This window comes from Fundulus heteroclitus, chromosome 3, assembly GCF_011125445.2.
Source record: "Fundulus heteroclitus isolate FHET01 chromosome 3, MU-UCD_Fhet_4.1, whole genome shotgun sequence".
Taxonomy (NCBI): Eukaryota; Metazoa; Chordata; class Actinopteri; order Cyprinodontiformes; family Fundulidae; genus Fundulus; species Fundulus heteroclitus.
In genome coordinates this window covers 21576601-21594919 of record NC_046363.1, presented here as the reverse complement: position 1 = coordinate 21594919, position 18319 = coordinate 21576601, and the positions used below count along the sequence as shown (strand labels likewise).

Genomic DNA, 18319 nt, shown 5'->3' with positions numbered 1-18319 from the left:
CGATTTATTTTTACTTCCTCCAAGAATCTAAAACCAGGCATTTGCAGCTCTACACCTGCACTCATCTGATCTGTGATTCCTGTTAAACGTCTGCCAGCCCAGCGTTGTCACATTTAGTCGGCGGTCCCTGGCAGAGCCGACTGTGGCAGATGGCTGCTCGCTCTGAAGCTGTCCGAGCTCGTTTCCAGGTCAGGGGGAGCCGTTTCTTACCGTCATCAGGACAGTGTCTCTTCTTCCCCAACTTTATGCTTCTCTACTCTGGATGTGACTGATCTCGCTAGCTAAACGTGGAATAACTGAACTAAAACCTTTTCTCTGTTGACAAATATCTACAGAAGCAGTCTAAATAATTTATGAAAGTGTCCATAAAATCTTCCTTTAGTCCTCAAACGTTTTAGAGAAACCCTCCCTGAGAGGATTTGTTCCCAGGCAAACATCAATCTAGTTAAATGTGCTTTTGTCTTTATCCAGCGGAAATTCAGGCTTAAAAGCATGAATCTGATCGAGTTGATCTGAAGAGGAGGTTAGTGGACCGCTTAAAGCTCGCAGATTTCAGAAACCACCTTCGCTTCAGTCTGAGACGGCGTCATTTCACTCGCACAGAGCAGAGAAAAACAACAACTATCAGAGAGTCAACCAGAGGCGTTTTTTGGAGGACGCTCAGCTCTCGCAACTCTAAGAGCAAAGAAAGGCAACCGTCTCTCCGAGTGAAAACAAGTGGCACCTCTGCTGCTGCTGGAGCGCACAGAGAGGAACACGGTGACAACTCACACAAAATCACTCAGAAGCAGCGGGTGAAGAATCCACCACCAGGACAGAGATGAAGGTTTTGTCCAAACGTCTCAACTTTGCCATAACCTCTAAGCAACTTCTAACAGATGGGCCCATAAGAAACAACATCATGGCAGAGGCAGAAGAACTTAGGATAAAGGTCACACATCTGGAACATCACGCCACAGGAAAGTATGGCCGTTACGCCCCTCAGCAGCAACGTCCCAATTTTGCCAGCAGACAAAGGCAGACGCACAACGGTACTCGACAACTGATTACTAGAAGAAAATGATGCGTCTACTGATGGGAAGTAACGCCTACGAGACCCAACCAATAACAACAAAACGAAAATAACTTTCAGCAAAAACTGGGAAAGAGAGAAAGCGATCAGTCGCTCTCTCTACCGTCAGCTGAACCCAGGAAAGGCAACATATGGACTTCCAAGAATACACAAAGAAGGGGTGCCGCTCAGACCAGACCGTCAGCAGCATTAAGTCAGTCACACACAACATTGCAAAACATATTGGAAGCATTTTGGTTCCGGTGGCTGGAAACACTCCGCACCACATACCAAACTTCGCAGACCCGGCACCAGGGGAAACCACCGTTTCCTTTGATGTCGCCTCCCTTTTCACCTGCATTCCCACACCAGAGGCAGTGAACGCTGTCAGGACTCAGCTGGAACACGACCAATCACTAAACGACAGAACCAATTTAACACCAAACCAGACCTCTGTCTCTCAACCTCATATTCCAAGTACAGAGGCAGCTTTTACCGACAGAAACCATTGGCTCCCCGGTGTCACCAATTGTGGCCCATTTGTACACGGAGGAGGTGGAGAGCAGGGCACTCGGTGCTTACAAAGGAACGGCACCAACTCACTGGTTTAAATACGTGGAGGACACCAAGATCCAAACCAAAGACGTTGAGGCATTACCCAACCAACAGCAACATGAGGTTCACCAGAGAGGACGCCAAGAACAACATGTTGCCTTTTCTGGACTGTGCGGTACAGTGTGTGTTTAACAGAAACACACACTGACCAATATCCGCATTTTGCTTCCCATCACCCCCTGGAGCACAAACTCTCTGTTATAAGCGCTCCGAGTTACCGGGCTGACGGCACTCCCTCTGCCACAGAGGAGAAACAAGAAGAACACAAACATGTCAGGAAATCACTGCTAGCCTGTTTGCTGTTGCGATGACCCGGGTTACTGGGAATGTGCACAGGCAAGAAGACGAAGAAGAAAAAAACAAAAAAAAAAACCTCTGCCAGTCACAATGAGACACGCAGGACTTGGGAGCAACGCTTGGTCACGATTACAGACGGCCGAGACAAGGAGTTCCTTCATAAATGCAGAAGAACACAGCTCTCTGTACTTTCATTGGGACTTAATGCTTCTAAAGCACATTTTTTATTTTAGAAAGACAGAAAGATAGCATAATTAAAACCCTCGACACGCATTTGACAACATATCCATGTCAGAGACAAAAACTTTGACCAACTTCAATCATGCAATAGTTTCTCTACGGAGAACAAAGAAAAGCTAAAGTGTGATTACCGTTTTCATCGACTGCGAGGACGCTGGCTCCCTTCGCAAGCAGCTCCTGCACCACAACAATAAGCCCGTTCCTTGCTGCCACATGCAGAGGTCTTTAAAAAACAAAAAATTAATAAAATACAAGAGATATTCAGCTGTGATAAAAAACTTAAATAAAAAAAAAAAGACATCTGTGCAGGTCCAGAACTAACGTGACGCTTACGTCTGTAAGGCGGCGTTCGTAGCGTTTATGAAGTTCCTGTCTGTGATCTTCTCCAATATAAACAAGGCACTGGTTTCATGTCCCTGCAGAGACAGTCGCACACAGAGAGTTTAAAAACGTGGAATACGTGCGCTGATGTGAACGTCACGGCCGGACGGCGAGCCGTACCTTACTGCAGGCCAGGTGAAGGGCGGTGTTCTTTACAGCGTCCTGCAGGGTGAGATCTGCTTTGGCGCTGCTCACCAGCAGCTCTGCGTACGGGGACGAAACGCAACACACACATAAAATCAATCAAACAGGAACACTCGACCGGTCGATAATCCGACCGTCTCGAGTCCCATCGGGTTAAAGAAAAACGCTGACGCGGTCGTACCGACGGCGTTGGTCTGGCCGTTCTCGGCGGCCATCATGAGCGGCGTCTTCCCCGCGGCGTCGGCGCAGTTCACCTGAGCGTTGTGGCTCAGCAGCAGCTGCAGACACTCCACGTGGTCCGTGAAGGCGGCAGCGTGCAGAGGCGTCCTGAGCACCACAATTAAAAAAAAACGGTCACGTTTGGGTTCGCTTAAAACAGCCGCTTTGTGCAAGAGTAAAGCCATGGCGGGCCAGGCGTACCTGCTTTTGCTGTCTTTGGCGTTGACGATGGCCGGGCCCAAAGTGTCTATCAACATCTCAGCAGCACCTTCGTTGTCACGGATTCTGGACAGCAGGGAGGGAATAATAAATAAATAACAAACAAAAAAAAAAAAAAAGCCTGGGTGTTTAATCTCTGAAAGCAGGGTTCCCACACCTTGGTGAACATCAAATTCAAGGACCTTTCAAGGACTTTCCAGGACCAATTTCCTCAAATTCAAGGACCACACGTGGCGGCATTTACCTACTGTGACCGCTGAATAGGTAATCATATTTTAATACAATGCAAATTTAATAAAAGACTAAACGGCATAGAAGTTGTTGGGTCAGAAACAATGCAAGAAAGTGGACTTAATTTATTAACCTGACTCCGCCAGATAGATTTGCTCCGCATATCCATCTGGAAACCTTCCGTTGAAGTAATTTTGGGAAGGGGCGAAAATACTGGTTAGCTGATTGGCCTATGTTGGTGATAGACGGGCCAAATAAACCAATCAGATTCGTCGTCGCTCGTAACAGAGCGACGACGAAAAACACAACCACAAGCCAAGCTACTCTTGCTGCTGCAAGTAAAGGCTCGTTAGCTCAGCAAAGAAATACTCTGTAATTCTGATAAAACTTGCTCGATAGCCACGCTAACGCTAGTTTCATCGGCTGAAACCGCCATGTTGTTTAGACTGAACTGTCGCGCTTCCCGTTGCGTCACACCTCAACCCGCCTCAAAGCCAACGCTGATTGGACGTTCGTTTGGTGAACGGCTCCAAATTTTCTTTAACGGAGAGTAGCCAGACTGATCTGCGAGTGAAACCTTGAAAGCTCGCGAGATCAGGATGGTCTCACGAGGCTAATAATTTATAGCCTACATTGATATTGATCATATTCATAGCCTACATTTATATCCACAGTACATGGCTATGCCATACTACATTACATATAAGATGTACATTAGTTTACCGTTTCATGGAATTTTATGGAAAAAAGTGCAGCATTGAGATGTTCAGAATTATATCAATTTGTTTCACTTACTTTCATCTTTGATTAAGCTAGTTTTTGACTTCTGTTTAAAGTGCCACGGTTGCCAGAAAGCTGCTCAGAGATATATTTAAATCATTCTCAGGCTTTTGTTACATTTGTTAAAGACACAATTTCAGTGCATTTTACTAACCCTCCTCCTTTACCCGGGTTTGAGACCGACAAAATGAACCATAAAGAGACACTATGGCGGAGTTACAAATTTTTTCCTTTCAACTTTTTTTTAACATTTTCTTTTTTCTCTTGTGGTCCACTAAGAAGCCTACAAATCACGGTAAAACATGAACATGTGGCTGTGTGAATCAAATGCCGTTATTTATTTAAGACAAAATATTTCAAATTCAGTTATTTATGATCAACCTGCGCCGTCAATCCCAGCGCATGTGCGCTTTGTTTGCAGTCTGGACGCTGAGGGTAAACATGCTGTGGCTCTGACTGCAGCGCTGAGAGGGACTCCTGCGGTAGCGGGAGAACGGGGTTGGGATGGGGGTGGCGCCCCACGGCAGCACCTGAGGACAAGAGTAGGAACGATACGTGCTTTTACGTAGGAGTCTCCAAAAGTCGCTAGATTTGTTGCTAGTCGCTTTTTTGAAAAAGAGTCGCTGGAGGGGTCTGAAAAGTCGCTAAATATAGCGACAAAGTCGCTGAGTTGGCGCTAAGTTGGCAACACTGCGTGAATGTAACCTATTGGACGCATGCAGGCCTAAACCGTAGCCTACCAACTAACGAAGAAGAGCGAACGTACTTTTGCAAATTAAAAATCTGCGGAATCAACATAATTTTAAAAGATTGTGTGGTAGTAAAATAATGACACCAGTCGTCATCCGTGTGAACTTTCAACCCCACAAAAAAATTCAAGGACTTTCAAGGACAAGGTGGTTTTTTTTGGCTGTTTTCAAGAACTTTCAAGGGCCTTGAATTTTATTTTTTCAGATTCACAAACTTTCAAGGATTTCAAGGACCCGTGGGAACCCTGTGAAAGGCTGGGCTTTTCTCACACGACGAGTGAAACAGAAGCAAGCTCAGGCTCTTACACAGCGCAGTGGAGGGGGCTGAAGGAATTGCCTTCGACCTTGTGGAAAACCTCCTGCTCGAGCAGAACCTCCACGCACGTGTCGTGACCTGCGGGAGAGAAAGCGGCCGTTAAGAAGCATGAAAAACAAAACGCTTTCATCATTTGGGTGCACGCAGACATGGAATGAGAGGAGAGACTAGAATAAAAAGCATCTCTTAAGTGCTCCCTCATTCCAGTCTGCTACATCGGCCACATGCTTGCATCTAAGTGCGCACATGCTATCGACGTCAGCTATACATTTGCGTACATCAATATTCATCGATTGCTTTGCTCTGAAAGGCCTTTTTCGACCTCGCTGTCTGTACCATTGTAGCAGGCCCAGTGCAGAGGGGTGTAGCCGTGGCTGTCTGTTAAGGCAGGCAGTGTTTCCACTGATTGGGCAGCATGCAAAAGGCCTCCGAGTACCCCAACGTGTCCGCAGGCCGCCGCCAGGTGGACCGGCGTGCGCCCTTTGCAGTCTCTGGCCAGGGCGTCGGCGCTGTGCTGGAGCAAGGCCTCCACGCTTTCCTCGTGCCCGGTCACAGACTGGGGACAGAAGACAGCTTTTATTCATAGGGATTTTTCTCAGCAGCCAATCAGCAAACGCTACAGATCACTGATCATTTCAAATGAAGCGGGTCTCCATGGTTGCTGTTTGGTTTTGATAGACCACAGAGAATTTAAAAAGCAGTCTTTTATTCATCCATGTCCTAAAAAAAAAAAGTGTCCTAGAAAAAGTGACAAAAAAAAAAAGTCAAATAATCTCAAGGCAGGACATTTTGTTCACTATGTTGTTTTGTTAATCAAATAGGGAGAAATGTAGGCCTTTGTTTTTTACTCCCTTGCAAAACATGTGCATTTCCTTTCTAGCTCTTATCTTATCAAGAACCTGCAGTTCCTTGTTCCAACCTAACAAAGAAACGTTCAACGCTCAATTTAAAGCTTCTGAGACTTTACTTCCTGCTAAGTAGATGTAAATGTATTCCAAACAGCAGCGGCAGGACTCGGGTCAAGCGAGCTCTCGCTACATTAAAGCTACTTTGCTTTAAGGAAATGGCGAAACTGGAACGGATGCATTTACGCAAGAGTGAAGAGGAGCAACAGACGGCATCTCTCCGCTCTGGCAGACTGACGACTAAATCTAATGTTTTATCACGCTGCCCCAATACAGGTTTCCATTGAACTGCTTAGCAAATGATTTAAGTTGATTCAATATTGAGTAACGCTGTTGAAACGGTAAAGATAAAACATTTTTGCCTTTTATAAACCTAAAGAGAAAACTTTAAGTTTAAGTAAAAAAAAAAAAAAGATTTTCCAATTCTCATTAATTCCTTAAAATCCAGTCATATAACTAAGGATACATCTAAATAAAAAAGGATTTTTCCACTGCGAACTTAAATGTGTGAGCCGGCATTTCTGGCTCAGACTCCACTGCAGGAGGGGAATTTTTAATGTCATATTTTTAATAAATGCTGCAGGTTAGTGTCCAAATAGCAGCTGTAGAAATCTCTGGTGTCTCTGTTTTCTACCCTGGATCTGTTTGGCTTTTTTATTTTTATTTTTTTCTGTTTGGCTTGTCTGCCCCACAGCGTGTTTGTGAAAGCAAACGTCTCAGCATTCTGGGAGAGGCTTTGGTCCTTACAGCCGCCATTAGCTACCATTACTTTATTAACTTGCTGTTTAATGTTAATGTAATACTAGTATCAATGTGTTGCATAACTACGCAGTAATGAAATTCAGGTAACAACTAAAAAAGTGTTTTTAATACCAGCAATCGAGATCGGATAAAAAAAAGAATCTATTCTAAACCTTGAGAATCAGAATCAAACCGATTCTTGAAACTTGAATCGATACCCAGCCCTAATAACAAGGTAAAAAAAATACAATTATTATAAAAAAGAACTAATATGTTCACATAAATTAACCAATAAATATGAAGTTAATATTTTATCTTAATAATTCCACGTGTATTTATTGGTTTCAGTGTATATTACTACACCTCTTTTCAAATGTCCCTTTTTTCCCGCGCCGTCCTGATTCACCTCAGTAGGAATTAAATGCTTTTAACCAAATGTCTGGAAAATGCAACAAACAGTTGCAAAGAAATAAAAAAAGGCCCAGTTTCATACACAGTCCACTTAAGATAATTTATTATAAGAGTTAGCTGTCTTGGAATATAGCATTAAATAAATAATAATTATTAATTCTTAAAATTAAGTGAAACAAAAGCACCAAAAGTTAGTGAAAAAAATTTAATATAAATGAGTTTTTTTTCTTCAAAAATAACTGAGGGAGTAAAGACCAGGTCAAAAACGATCTAAGGATCAGTGTATTCAGCTGTCTCAGATTATTTAAGTGGGGAAACATGTAGAAAGATATCAGCCTCTTACTCCTCTATGCAAGGCCGTCCTCCCCCACTTGTCTTTGGCTTCTACGCTGGCTCCCTTGTTAAGAAGGGAATACACGCAGTCAATGTGTCCACTCAGGACGGACAGCATCAGTGGGGTCCTGAAACACAACGGGGGCGAAACGTGAGCCGCTGTCTCGCAACATAAATGCATAAATGAGACGGGACCCGTCTTTACTTACTGTCCATTCCCGTCTTGAATGTCTATGGTGCTCTGAAGATCGGCGTTTCCAATCAGCAAACGCAGACACTCCGAATGACCGTTGGTAGCTGCGGGGAAAAAAAAAAAAAAAAGGAAGAGCGGGAGCATTACTCGCCGCGACGTGTTTGGGTCTACGGCGGGCACACGCGGCGGAGAAGACCGTCTACCTGCAGCGTGTATGGGGGTCCGCTTCAAGACAAAATCTTTGACCAAGATGGAGGCTCCCTGGTTGATGAGGACGTCCACACATTCCACGTGGCCTTTAAAGGCTGCCAGGTCTAAGGGGGTGCGTCCCTGGCCGTTTCGGACGTCCAAATCCAGCAGAGACTGCACCAGGACCTCCATGGCCTGATGGTGGCCATGGTATGCCTGAAACATTTTCAATTCAGTGTCACAATACAACGGATAATGTTATCAAGCCCATCACCACAGCGATGTTATCAACTCTCTTCTTTGTCTTAAAGATGAGTCACGTTTCTCTTTGGGCTTATTAAAAAAAAAACATTATCGCAATGAAATAGTCAAGCAGTTAAGAAGAAAGCAGCTTGGCGCAGGACAACTAGTTTTGGTTTGGTCTTGGGGAGCGTAGCAGAATACATCAGCTAGAATTTAATGGAGGTAAAGTAAATGATGTGACGTTTGAACGGAAACAGAAGAGCAGGGAGGCTCTGAGGTGCCTCACAGCTGCCTGGTGACATTCCTCTATCATCCAGGTGTGACTTTTTTAATGCCTTCGTCGTATTTAATGGAGATTTTATTCCACTCATAAGAGCGGGAATTGTGACCCCTCATCATTACCGGTTATTCTGGCGTTGCTGAGGCATGAAGTGCCTCTGCTTTTAGCATCTGCTGGTACTTATTGTTAAATTTGGCCCATTTATTGGCATTTATCACACACTGAGCTGTTGTAAACAGTTCTTGACCCTCTTATCTTTCCCACGTCTCCATTGCTCTCCACTGATGTCATAGATAACTGGGAACTAGGGCTGAACGATTTAGAAAATAATCAAATTGCGGTTTTATATCTTAATATTACGATTTAATGTGATTATTTTTAAGTTTAATTTATCATGTCTTTTTAAACATATACAAACAACAAATCAATCTGTTTCATCGCTGTGCAGATCAGGTGCTAAAAGAGCCGCTGCGTTTCAACTCGGAGCAGAAATGATTGCGTTCTGTCTACGATATATTTCAACCAAAACTGCGATTTGATTTGGACTTTTCTCTGCATTAACCACAAGCAACAAAAATCGCCTGTAGATAAAGATGTTTGTAAACATGGACTATTTAAAATCAAAAACTTTTAATGTTTTTTATTAATCAGAATGTTATTCAAAAGAACAGCTTTTAATTGATTAGGACATCGATCCTTGTTGAACATAAAGTGCAACCAACAAACAAGTCTATGTATTAAACTTATTGACCAGAACTTGATGCTATGGTGAGATTCCTGAAGGTTTCTGGTAAAACAGTATGATTATATAAACTCTAAAACAAGTAATAAAATTAGATTATCTCATTGCTGCAGGTCTCTTCCCTTCCATGTGGAGGCAAACCCACTTTAAAGACACTAAAGGACGCGTCTGATTTACTGTTACATAGCCAAAAATTGCAGACCTCTGCGATTTGGAAATTGTGTTTTTTTAAATTGCGATTATATTGAAAATGCGATTAATTGTGCAGCCCTACTGGGAACAATTAATGTGTGTCATCATCAGAAACAAATACCTAAGAAAAACACATAAGTACATAAAGATCTTTCCATTTCCTGTTCTAAAAAGCAATAAATTGCACGGCATCTTTTGGGAGAGAGAGTGGTGACTGCCTGTGACCAACAAATCCTTAAACAGACTGTTTCGTTTCTGTTTTACTGCATTTCGTCGCCAATTTCACCAGTGAAGGAGAACCAGGGCGGAAACAAACTGGAAGGTGTGACAGTGTACCGAACACCAAAACTTAAATAAATGAGTGGAGTGGATGTAACAGCCAATGCGGATTAGTTTTAATGGCTCATAACAGCATTTCTAAAACATAATGAAAGCAATAAATAGGTGTAGATGTAGCAGACGGGTCTAGCAGGAGCTAAACTGTACTCACAGCGAGGTGCAGGGGGCTGACGGGAGCCCTGACGTCCGAGTCATTCAGGATGTCCGTCCCTGAGGTTTCCATCAGCTGCACGCAATCAGAGTCACAACTTACTTAATTCTTCAAGATCAACACATTAAATGTGTAACTGGGGCCTATTTTCTATAACGTAACGGAGCAAACGTGGACAGAGGAAGAAACGGGCACCACTACTCACCACGTCTAAGGGCGTTTCGCTAGCAATCTGCAGACGAGCCAAACGGGGGAGAGTCAATAAACCATTCAAACTACATTAAAAAGACCCGATGCCTTAAACGGCGCGCGTCCCTCACCAGCTCCAGACAAAGGCGGTGTCCGTACGCAGACGCGTAGTGCACGGCGTTGAAGCCCTGATTGTCCCGGATCCCTGGATTCGCGTCGTTTCTTAATAAATATTCCAGGCACCTGCAGAACACGGTTAGAGAGAACAACGCTGGTAAATCTTTGATGCGGCTCCAAGGTCGCACGTAAAAACACCAGCTGCTGAGAATACGGACGTTTGCGAAGGATTACTGACTTTCCATCTGTGTCGGAGGCGGCGGCGTAGTGGAGAGGGGTGCAGCCCCGCTCGTCCAGATCGTTGACGCCGGCTCCGGAGCCAACCAGGGCGAACAGACACTGGTAGTTACAGTTGGCGGCGGCGTAATGGAGAGGAGTCCTGGGACCAAAAACACGCGCACAGCTTAGCTACTCGGTCAACTGAGACGCTTGAATCAAAACGACGCGTCTTTAAGCTCCACACACCTGCCAAAGTTGTCCTTTCTGTTAAAGTCTGCGCCGGTGTTGAGAAGAAGATTGAGACATTCCAGGTTCCTGTGAAGGCACACGCGTTACAAAGTCAGAACCGAGTTATTTTCATGATCAGCAGCGTCTCTGCTGTACGCACCCTCCGGCCGCTGCGGCGTGTAAACAGGTCCTTCCGAAGTCATCCGGCGTATCGATATCAAAGCCTGTGTAGAGTAACGGATAACTAAAACCAGTTCAACTAATTTAATCTAGATATTTTAGAAATGAGGCGTCCTCGCGTTGCTCGCCAGTCATTCAGATTAAAAAAAAAGGGCCACTCACCTGAAGACAGGAGCTTCCGGCAGCAGTCTGAGAAGCCGCTGAGAGCAGCCAAATGCAGTGGAAACATGCCGTGAATCCCCCGTCTGAAAAAGAATAAATTATATTTTATTTACAGAAGCGGCTTATGACAAGAAGCTGCAGGAGAAAAATAAAACGGCAAAGAGGCTCGCTTACTTGGCTGTGTCAGCTTTGTTAGTGATGAGTGTGTTGATGAGGAGCTCGTGCCCGTATCGAGCCGCGATGTGTAGTGGCGTGTTTCCGTTTTTATCTTCACAGTCAATCTCAGCACCTTGAGGCAATAAGGACAGGAAGCAGCGGTCAGCGGCAAACCGGCAAGAAGCAACGACAGAGAGAACGACTGAGAAGTCTGACTCGGTCTTCAGCAGCTCACCGTTTTCGATAATCGCTTGAGATCTAGAAAACCGTCCGTGGATCGCCGTCATGTGGAGCGGAGTCTTCCCGTCTTTACTCTGAGGTCAGACGAACACAGACGGAAATCAAGGAGGGCCCTAGATTTCTTTCTAACTGCTACCAAGAACGTTCTGCGTGTCTGAAGGAGCGCTTTAGAGGCTGACGGAGGAGCAACCACAGATCATGATGCTGCCTCTGCCATGTTTAACTGTAGCAGGCGGCTCTATTCCCAAATGCTCAGTGTTGTTGTTGTTTTTTTTTGCCAAATATACTTTTGTCATGCTCCGGTTATTAGGAAGAAAAGTCTTTAAAGATAGACATACGGAAAACACACAGTCGTTACATATACAACTCAAAAACATTGCTTGAAATTCCCGCTGCTAAGTTGATTATGATAATTATTATTATTATTAGTAGTATTATTAAATGTTGTCCCACATTTAGTGCAACTATCGATGCCTGTTTTCATTGTTTAAAGATAAATATTCTGTGGAACACTTTCCATTTTAAATGCATTCTGCACAAATGCCCTTTGCACAATCAATTCTGCACATACAAATGATTTTAAAAATACTCACCTGTACACTGTGACTTCTCTTGCATTGTCTACATTTAAACTGTTTACTTTTAAATCACTGCTGCACCCCATACTGTAATTTAATTTTTACTGCAATTAACAAGTGGTATGCAACGAAATTTCGTTCTGTACGCACTTTGTGCATACAAAATTACAAATAAAGTTGTCTAAGTCACAGCACATGCACAGATTCATTCCTCTTTTTCATTTTTACACCCCCTACAAATTCATGTTTGGTTTTCAGTCAAATTAAGGAAGGAACATAAATGCGTAGAAGAGTCGCTTTGGGCCACTTTACCCACTTAAAGCAAACGTTGTATGAGATCTGGAGGAGTTTGTGGGAGTTTTTATAAAAAGAAGTCCTCCACACAAGCAGAAGGTTGTTCTATACGGCCCAGGACACACGGAGCAGCTCCAGACCAGCAGAACAAAACGTGTTGAAGCTTTCACATTTCATCCAGGTGTGAATGGGAGACAGGACAGACCTACTGACCTCCTCCACAGTGTAAAACATTTTAATCATCTAGAACCAATCAAAACGTCCACACGTTTCCAGACTTGGCCTCGACACAACAGATATTTCACAAAAGATTTCTACAAACTGTTTCGGGTGTAAAGTTGCAGATTTAACAGTAATGTAGTTGATGAAGCAGTGGTCTACTTCTCGCATGCCAACCACTCCTTTCGGCGCTCGAAATTTTAACAGTGGAGGTGCTGTGATGGGATTTTCCACATCAGCCTCATGTTTTTTCAGATTTGCCTCCTTGCATTAAAAAGGAACTTTAAAATTCAGAGTAATGAAGTCGCCTCAGGAGGAAGCGGCCTTTAAAGTTAACGTGCTCGCTTGAGGCATGACTACTGTGTGCTCCCTGTAGCTTATAAAGCAAAGATGGTAATGACTAAACCTTTAACTCAAGGCTCAGTGTGAACGGGCCATTAAGTGGCATCACTGTGACCCCGGCTAATTTACATTCAAATGTTGAAAACCTGTTCTTGTTTTAGCCGCTTATTTTTCTTGTTTAAACCTGCTGAGATCTAAGGGGTTTTAGAAGTAATGTCCACCTGAAAACACACAACAAAATCAGTCTAAATGCAAACTTTTGATACAGGCGTAAAAGTGAGACATGAAATAATAGTTTTCAAGTGGAACCACTATTGCAGCTGCTATACAAGTGCCATATTCACTTGTAAACATTGCTATAAAAACAACCATCTGTATATTATGCTATTGTACATATCTGTAAAACCTCTATAGTAATATCCACCTGTATATTATATTCGGTACATATCCAATTGTAAATTTAGTTCACAATACTAGTTATCTATATAATATACTCATAAGACAAATCTATCAGTACAATTCTGTTTATAATAGTATCCATCTCTATATTTATTCAGTAATAACCCATGTCCTGTACTTATGGGACCATTGTTTATCCTGCACTTGCTGCTATTGCACTTCTGATTAGACCTAAACTGCATTTCGTTGCCTTGTACCTGTACCTGTGTAATGACAATAAAGTTGAATCTAATCTAATCTACTATGCCTGCTATATTTGTGATTAAATAAAGAAAATGTCCCAATTTTGTAGCCTCACCAAAATAAAATGAATAAATAAAAAAATAAAAACAGTATGAAAATTCTTGTGAAAACCCAGGAATAGCCTCAGATTGTATAAATCTACATGTTGACAGTAACTGCAGCAAAGTAGGACTGAATCAGCTGAAGTACATTTGTTCCACAAAGGTTTTAGTGGGCAGAGTGCCAGGCTGAGCTGTGATTTTGGCACAACTTACCCAAATGTACCCAGAACTGTGCCAAATGTATAAAAGGGAAGCAGGTCAAATAAAAGAGCTTATTTCTATCGTCTTCTGCAGATGGCATAGCCTTTGCTCAAGACATTTACACTATGGGTCATCAAAAGGCACCATGTGGACACCATGAAATCATTAAAATGAAGAGAAAATGATCCGAATCGTATACATTCGTCTACAACTAGAGGATTTTTTTATTGAAAAAAAGACTTATCAATGAGAAAATATGTAATTGACAACAATGGCGTACCGCGAGCGAGCTATTTTTAGAAACGTAACGTCACATCACGTGGTACGCAGTAGGGCAAACTTGCATAGTCCGCCGCTGTTTCGCTGTAAAAGAGCCGTGCGTTAGCCTTGGTTTTACTCGGTAAACGACTGCTTTTTCCAAATCAAAGACCATGGTTTTTAAACATTGTTGCTATGGAACGTGCAACAGCGACTCGAGGTACGCTGATCGGCCGCATATGAAGGATGTTTTCTTCAAGACTGCCAAGGAGAAATGTGTGCGCTGGGTACACCGGTGCGGTCGGCCTACACAACAGTTCAACCCGGAAAAAGTTACCAAATTCAAGTACATATGTAGCAAGCATTTTGTCGGAGGAAAGGGCCCAACCGAAGAACATCCTGACCCAATTCCAGCGACATCAAGTAGTGAACAGGTAAGAGTATTTTGGTGGCCGACATGTTAATAATGAAGCGCCTGCTACCATGATCGTATATAGGCTATCATGGTAGCAGGCGCTAACATGATACCCTGCTACCAGGATAGCCTGCTCAAAAACATTTCAAATGAGACAAACATTAAACATATACCGATTCCTGGACGGTGATTACAAACAAAAAAACGGCCGACGCTGCCATGATCGCCGCGCAGGAAAAAAACCCAAAGCTTACCGTTCGATCAACTCGGCCCGTTTTCCGGTCTTTTTAAGCCCTCGACACTCAGGCCATCGTTTGAGCTGAAGGTTGGTATGTTCTTCGACAGTTTGACCAGTAATCCGTGTGCCTGGGACATCGTCTTGGGAAAGTTTAACGGCTGCAAAGTCGGTCATATCGCTGGTTCTGTTGTGCGTGTAATAGCTGGTTGCTACGGGCGTTCTCTACCTGTATGCCCTACTTAAGCGGCAAAAGGGGCGTTGCTCGAGTCGGTGACGTCACGTGCGCGGTACGCTATTGAAACAATTAGTTGAATCAACCCCTAAAACAAGAGTCAAGCACCCCTGAATAAACAAGCCTGCAGCCTCTTGGTTCTGGAGAAGGGACGTGGCCGTGGTGATTATTGTTTATATTTATGTTTGACAAAACGGCATCTGCAACTATAAAATGAGTAAAACATTGATGAAATAGCAGACACGTAACCTAAACTTGCTGGAAAATAATTGTGTCCCATAATAAATAGTTAATGTTAAAGAAAGAAAAAACAATCATGTGTGCAGCGTAGTTTGTTGCGTACATTTCGCTGATTGCGTTCCTGTGGAAACGCACAGATCTTATTTCGTTGGGAAAGGCGCTACAAGGACGTGCGATACATCCGTGGCAAGGTAAGACGCTCTAGTTTCCATCGATACCGGCCATGTGGGCAAGAACATGTCTGTGCAGCAAAGCCTTTTTCCCCGACAGTGAACCACATTGGGTTGACTTAAAAACAAAAAAAGTGACCGTCGTTCTGCTCATACAGGTGCAGGCGGGCTTATTTAATTAATTTAAAGGATGAAACACGGATTAAAGTCTGAAAATGCACACTTTTAAGCAAAGGTATTAAAGTTCTGGCAAACGCTGAACAAACCAACAGCACGCACCTCCCCCCGCCCGCGCCCAACGGCCCCTCCTACCTTTATATTGACGTCTGCCCCGTTGCAGACCAGGAGCTCCAGGCAGAGCGCCCCGTGGCGTGAGGCGGCGGTGAAATGGAGCGGCGCGAAGCCCTTCTCATTCAGCTGGTTGACGTTAGCGCCGCAGTCGATGAGCTCGTTCACCACCACGTCCTGCCCGTTGTAGCAGGCCACGTGCAGGGGTGTGTTCCCATACGCGTTGGTCTCATTGATCTAAACGAGAGGGGGGGGGGGGGGGTTTAAAAATCAGGACCTCCTCATACGAACACACAACTATTGCTCCTGCAGGAAGACAACTACACTGCAAAAAGAGAACTAAAAATAAGTACAATTTTCTTGAAATGAATGTATTCACCCTTGATTTGAGCAGGTAAATAAGATTTTTTTGCCAATGTAATGAGTATTTTTACCCCTAAAATGAGATAATTAGATATACCGCACTTGAAATAATGATGGAGATGAATTGTTTCTATTTTAAGTGCTAAAATCCTATTCCATTGGCAAATAGTCTTATTTACCTGCTCAAACCAAGGGCAAATACATTCATTTCAAGAAAATTTTACTTGTTTTTAGTTCTCTTTTTGCAGTGTATGGAGCCATTAAGCAAGAACCTGAAGCCTCTCCACAGCGTAACGGGGGAGAGGCTTGTGGGAGGAACTTACATCCACTCCTAAATCCAGCAGGTATTTGACGACACTGATCATCCCACTGGAAGCAGCGGCGTGTAGGGGGGTGTACGACTTCTTATCTTTGCAGGCGACCTCAGCTCCGTGAGAGGCCAGCAACTTCACCACCTCTATGTGCCCTGAAGATCGAAAAAAAAAAACACAAGTTAATATACCTACGCACTACCTAGAGTATTTCTCAGAAAACCCCAGCAATAAGATATCAATTAGCAAAGCCAAAACATTAAATACAATGTTTTTTTTGTTTTTTTTACCCATGTAGGCTGCCCAGTGAATTGCACGACGGTCCTTCTTGTCAAAAGCATTAATGTTGGCGCCTCTGGAGAGCAAGAGCCTCACCATCTAGAAGCAGAAACAGAAAAAGCCCCGTCGAGATTACCATCAAAGAAAGCCGAGGCTGAAATAAAAGACTGCTTCTTTAACACTTTGATTGCATATATGTGCAGAGAAAGATAAGAGTTTACCCACTCAACAACAATACATGCAACTATTAGATTTAGCTGAATCCACAAAATTATTCATTTTTGGCACCTAATAAAATAAAAATAAAAATGGCAACAAGATCTAAAAAGGAAAGCATCAGCGACACTGCAGCAGATTATGTCACCATGTTACTAAAGTTATCGCTTTTTCTAAACTAGAATTTGCTTCCTGGAATAAAGATTAAAAGTCACTCATGCAATAAAAAAAAGCTACACTAGAGCTTAAAGATTACAGAGTAGCTAGTAAGTGTGTGTTTAAATATAGTCTAAGTATTTAGAAGCAGTTAGAAAGCAGCTAAAGAACTATAAAAAGGACAATATTTCTACTGATGTGAAGTGCTGAAGTGAATTCAACGATTTGCTCAGGATATTACGGGGAAGTTGTGGCTGCTCCCCCCTACAGCTGCCAACAGCAGATAATGAGCAGAACACGCTCAGCATTTCATCTCAAATTGGCAAAAATGTTCCGTGTTTCAACAGCACAAAGTCTATTGTGTTTACACAATCGTGTTGGCGCTCAGAAAGGCTTCCTGCGAGCCGAAGGAGACCAGGAAGTTCTATCACATAAACATGATAGAAAGCCTGGTGGGACAACATAACGTCAGCCCCACCGTTTCTGCCGCTCGTTTTACCTCCAAGTGGCCGCTGAAGGCTGCGTGGTGCAGAGCGGTCCGGCCTGCTCGGTCCGATACATTCACATTGCTGAGGAGGGGGACCAGGGCTTCGGCGCAGCGGACGGCCTTGTTGGCCGCGGCGATGTGAAGCGGCGTCTGCCAGTTCTTGTCTCTGGCGTTGACGTCTGCAGAGTGTTTCAGCAGAATCTGGACCGCTTCCTGGGAGAAAAAAAAATAAAATAAATCGACATCAGTGCTCATCGTCCGCTCACGTTTGATCTAAAAAAGCAGAGCGGGGGGAAGAAGGCAGGAACGGGGGGGGGGGGAGCAGGGGGCTATTTGCCTACCTCGCAGCAGGAGGCCACGGCCCTGTGCAGGGGAGTCAGCCATTTGTTGTCTTTGGCGTTTACTCTCGCACCTGAAAGAACGACAGCATGCGGTCAGCCCACACCACAAATTAGGCAATTTAAGGCTTCTCACTAAAAAACTAATACAACCTAACACTAAATTGTTTTTACCACAAACGAAAAACAAAAAAAACATTAGTTGTAACGTTACGGTAAAATATAAAGCAACAAAAGATCCTAAATTAGGAGTTGTTCAGGAGTCAAAAGAAGCCGGCTCTTTCTTGGGACCTGGACTTCCCATCGACTGAAACTTAGATATGATATATAAAAAATATATAAATTAGTTGTTTACACTGTTGATAGATGTGTGATTTTTTTAAATTCCTTGCCTGTTTTTGCACTAAGAAAATGTAGCTTAAATGCACAACTAGGGTTTTATTTTTTTTGGATGAAATTTTGCTTTTTGACTTGAATCTCTAAAATAAAATGGATTTAA

At 43.4% G+C, this 18319-nt stretch overlaps 1 protein-coding gene across 3 annotated transcripts in view; it reads right to left on the bottom strand.

Annotated features, from left to right (window-relative positions):
• The window catches only part of ankrd28b (ankyrin repeat domain 28b), a 45235-nt gene that overhangs the window by 3410 nt on the left and 23506 nt on the right, over positions 1–18319 (bottom strand). For all 3 annotated transcript variants that reach the window (XM_036132740.1, XM_012862634.3, XM_012862633.3), the window contains 24 exons: positions 17824–17894; positions 17495–17695; positions 16635–16722; positions 16357–16499; positions 15695–15907; positions 11448–11526; positions 11231–11345; positions 11057–11139; positions 10875–10938; positions 10733–10801; positions 10506–10646; positions 10282–10393; positions 10167–10193; positions 9962–10036; positions 8029–8230; positions 7842–7929; positions 7643–7760; positions 5579–5798; positions 5233–5320; positions 3149–3232; positions 2910–3055; positions 2705–2787; positions 2537–2619; positions 2335–2426 (listed from right to left, as the gene is read on the bottom strand). In XM_036132740.1, the coding sequence (XP_035988633.1) occupies positions 2335–2426; positions 2537–2619; positions 2705–2787; positions 2910–3055; positions 3149–3232; positions 5233–5320; positions 5579–5798; positions 7643–7760; positions 7842–7929; positions 8029–8230; positions 9962–10036; positions 10167–10193; positions 10282–10393; positions 10506–10646; positions 10733–10801; positions 10875–10938; positions 11057–11139; positions 11231–11345; positions 11448–11526; positions 15695–15907; positions 16357–16499; positions 16635–16722 (2413 nt within the window). In that variant the 5' untranslated portion in view covers positions 17495–17695; positions 17824–17894. The remainder of the gene's footprint in view (positions 1–2334; positions 2427–2536; positions 2620–2704; positions 2788–2909; positions 3056–3148; positions 3233–5232; positions 5321–5578; positions 5799–7642; positions 7761–7841; positions 7930–8028; positions 8231–9961; positions 10037–10166; positions 10194–10281; positions 10394–10505; positions 10647–10732; positions 10802–10874; positions 10939–11056; positions 11140–11230; positions 11346–11447; positions 11527–15694; positions 15908–16356; positions 16500–16634; positions 16723–17494; positions 17696–17823; positions 17895–18319) is intronic.